Here is a 2,862-nt window from a genome sequence, read left to right as displayed (position 1 = left end):
TCACAAAATGTTCATTATTTAGAAAAAAAATCATGATGCAGTGGATCCAGGTGCTGCGGGCGGAGGTGTCGTATGGCGATGACCTCTGCAGAGCCTGCGCCGGCTACGCTAGCGGGATCGGCAACGCACTTGATGACCTCACGCGGGTCGACGACCGCCGCGGCAGCGCCCCGATTCTGTATGACCGCACGGCTTTCGAGTCGGCGTTCCTCCTCACGTGGACCCAACCACGAGCAGAGCAGCCCTGGCACATAGGTTCTTCATACTTCATTTACCGTCACTCGAGGCCAAGAATAATACAGAGGAAGAATTCAGATTGAAAGTGGGTAAACTGCTTGGCAGCTAGATTATAGCACCTATCATGTAATCTCTGGTCTTAAGTCTTAACTATGACTATACACTGGGCTTTCTAACTTTTATTGGAAGGCAAGGATGGAATGATAAAAAATAACAGTGAAGAGAGGAAAACAGGGCAAGGATGGAATGATAATGAGACATGCAACAATGTTCCTACAAATGCAGCAAACCTGCTGTTAAATTTCAACATGCATTTTACCCTGGCTTTAACATCAATTAAGCCACATTGCCGTCACATTGGCCTCAAAAGAAAAGAAGATAAAAGGCCTGTTGTCTAAGTGGTCAACTTGGGCCATAAACTCATTTATGTGATCAATTAAGGCCAAAAGCAATTCGGACGAAGAAAAACGGCCACGTGGCCGCAGCGCCAGCGCACCTTTGACCGCTCACGATCTGACTAATATTTACAGGGGTTCAAAGTGAATCTGCAGGGCACGTCCAGCCAGAATCTGTAGAAATTCGTAGTGAAAATCAGGTTTCTGAACGGAGACCCAAACTGACAGTTGATACAAACATCTGTACACTGACCTGTTTGTTGAGGGCATAAACAGCATCATACGTTTCCTTCTCTGTTGCCATCGTGACAAAACCGAATCCCTGAGAGCTCCAGGTTCCTCCTCTGTGCCTGTAGACGACTCTAGCATCGACCACTTTGCCGTGCTTGCCAAACAGCTCCTTCAACCAAGAGTCATCGACTTGCAAAGACAGATTGCCCACGTAGATTCTGAATGGGGACTCGGTTTGATGGGAAGGAGTTTCCACCCGGGCGCCTCTCCGAGCTGCTTTGTGCACAATAAGAGGCATCCCAAACAATTTCTGTGCACATAAAAGGTCAATCAGAACTGCATTCTTTAGCACAAGCTTATCTTATGTAGCATATGACTTACACATGACACTAACCTCGACAAAAAGAACAACTAAAAAAATGAATTATACTAATGAACACCCTCTCTCATGCGCATACCATACGAATGTATAAGCTGGCAGCGAGTTAACAAAACGAAGAGGACGATGAATAAGTTGGCTTCAGATTAGATCATTGAGATTTCAGAATGACAAGCTGGGAGCTATTGCAGGAAGCTATGTTCCAATGTAAACTAGGAGCAGCCCAAGCATATAGTTCAACTATGATCACACGAGCTATAGGTAAGATAGAACAAGTTCCTGAATCCCGATAACATCTTTTGGTGCGCACGCTCCATTGGGCCCACACACCAAAAATTCAATAAATGTTTTGAAAAAAAAACATTGCACGGGCGAATTACTAAAATATGTGAGTTCGCAAAATTTCCCATAAATTTATGAGTTTTGTTAAGCTGTCAAAGAAAAACTAGATACTCATGCATTTGTCATTTTGACCCATCTTTCTGGTTTCATTTGTGCAGGACACAAACTTTTTTTAAAGAATATTTTAAACTCTTGATAGTAGTATTTATAATTTAAAGATATAGGGTACAGTGGAGCTCAGGCTCTCTAAACAGGTTCCTTCAACTTTATTTAAATTCAGAAAAATATAAGGACACTAGCCCCATCAAATTATTGGTATTATTTATCAAATGTACTCACAAAGCCATCGAACATCTCCACAGCCAGCTCAGCCTCCTTAACAGTACTCATGGTGACAAATCCATATCCTCGGCTCTGGCCTGTTCCTCGGCTGTAAATACCCTAGGCATAAAAGATGTAGAAGTTGTGTTTCAGAACAAAGAGAAAACCAGACAATATGCACGCCTGACAAATTAACAGCAGTAGCCGATCCGAGTGGCAAAACATAAATCTGACATTGCGTGTATTCAACAGCATCTCCAGATAGCACAAACATCCTTTGCAAACCAAAACATTATCGCAAAGCAATCTGGTGCAAATTCAACATATCACACAAGAAGCTTAGAAAGCAGCCACCTAGATTCTAGTTGATCTACCCTGTGAGCTTCAACAGCGCACATCATGGCACTACAATCATACAGGAAACTGCATCGTGTTGCAGAAGTGGTTACAGGGCCAATTTCAGCTGTGCATACATTATTAAGGCGTCAGAACTTAACACAATTTTTCACATATCGATGAGCATACAAAGATAATGAAGATCTAAGTGGCTTACCTCTGAGAACTCAACAACACCGGCTTGCTCAAAGAGCTCGGTGAGGTCCTCGCTGACAACGTCGTAGTGTAGGTTCCCTACGTACACGTTAGGTGTGCATTCTTCGTCTTCTTCCTCCTGGTACGGCACTTGTTGGCAAGGGGTGGCGGTGCGAGTGACCCGAGCGGTGTGAGCATTGCCTCTACCTCTTTCAGCTCTTGTCAAAGGAGATGCTCTTACTGCACCGACAGTTTGCCCTGCATTCGGTAAGACTGTAAGGAGTATATCTCTGTTAGTTTCGGTGCGCAGCATTCAGAAGAGAGCTTCCATTAGCAAGAGACTAGTGACCGAAACCTGGCATGGAAGATGGATGTGACTGTGGGGCTGAGACTTGATGATGTACATCTTGCTGTGTTGGTGGCGCC

General features: G+C 44.1%; 1 protein-coding gene across 1 annotated transcript; it reads right to left on the bottom strand.

Moving 5' to 3' along the window:
- Nucleotides 1–761: 761 nt before the first annotated feature.
- On the bottom strand, nt 762–2,634 carry LOC119283952 (31 kDa ribonucleoprotein, chloroplastic-like). The gene is made up of 5 exons (XM_037563287.1): nt 2,611–2,634; nt 2,459–2,575; nt 1,924–2,025; nt 886–1,173; nt 762–806 (listed from the first exon to the last, which is right to left on the bottom strand). Exons 1-5 carry the CDS (start codon nt 2,632–2,634, stop codon nt 762–764), a joined length of 576 nt encoding a protein of 191 aa, XP_037419184.1.
- Between the last annotated feature and the right edge of the window lie 228 nt (nt 2,635–2,862).

The sequence above is a fragment of the Triticum dicoccoides genome, chromosome 4A (genome assembly GCF_002162155.2).
Source record: "Triticum dicoccoides isolate Atlit2015 ecotype Zavitan chromosome 4A, WEW_v2.0, whole genome shotgun sequence".
Lineage (NCBI taxonomy): Eukaryota > Viridiplantae > Streptophyta > Magnoliopsida > Poales > Poaceae > Triticum > Triticum dicoccoides.
The sequence above is the reverse complement of the archived record's forward strand: the minus strand, read 5'-3'. Positions and strand labels throughout refer to the sequence as shown.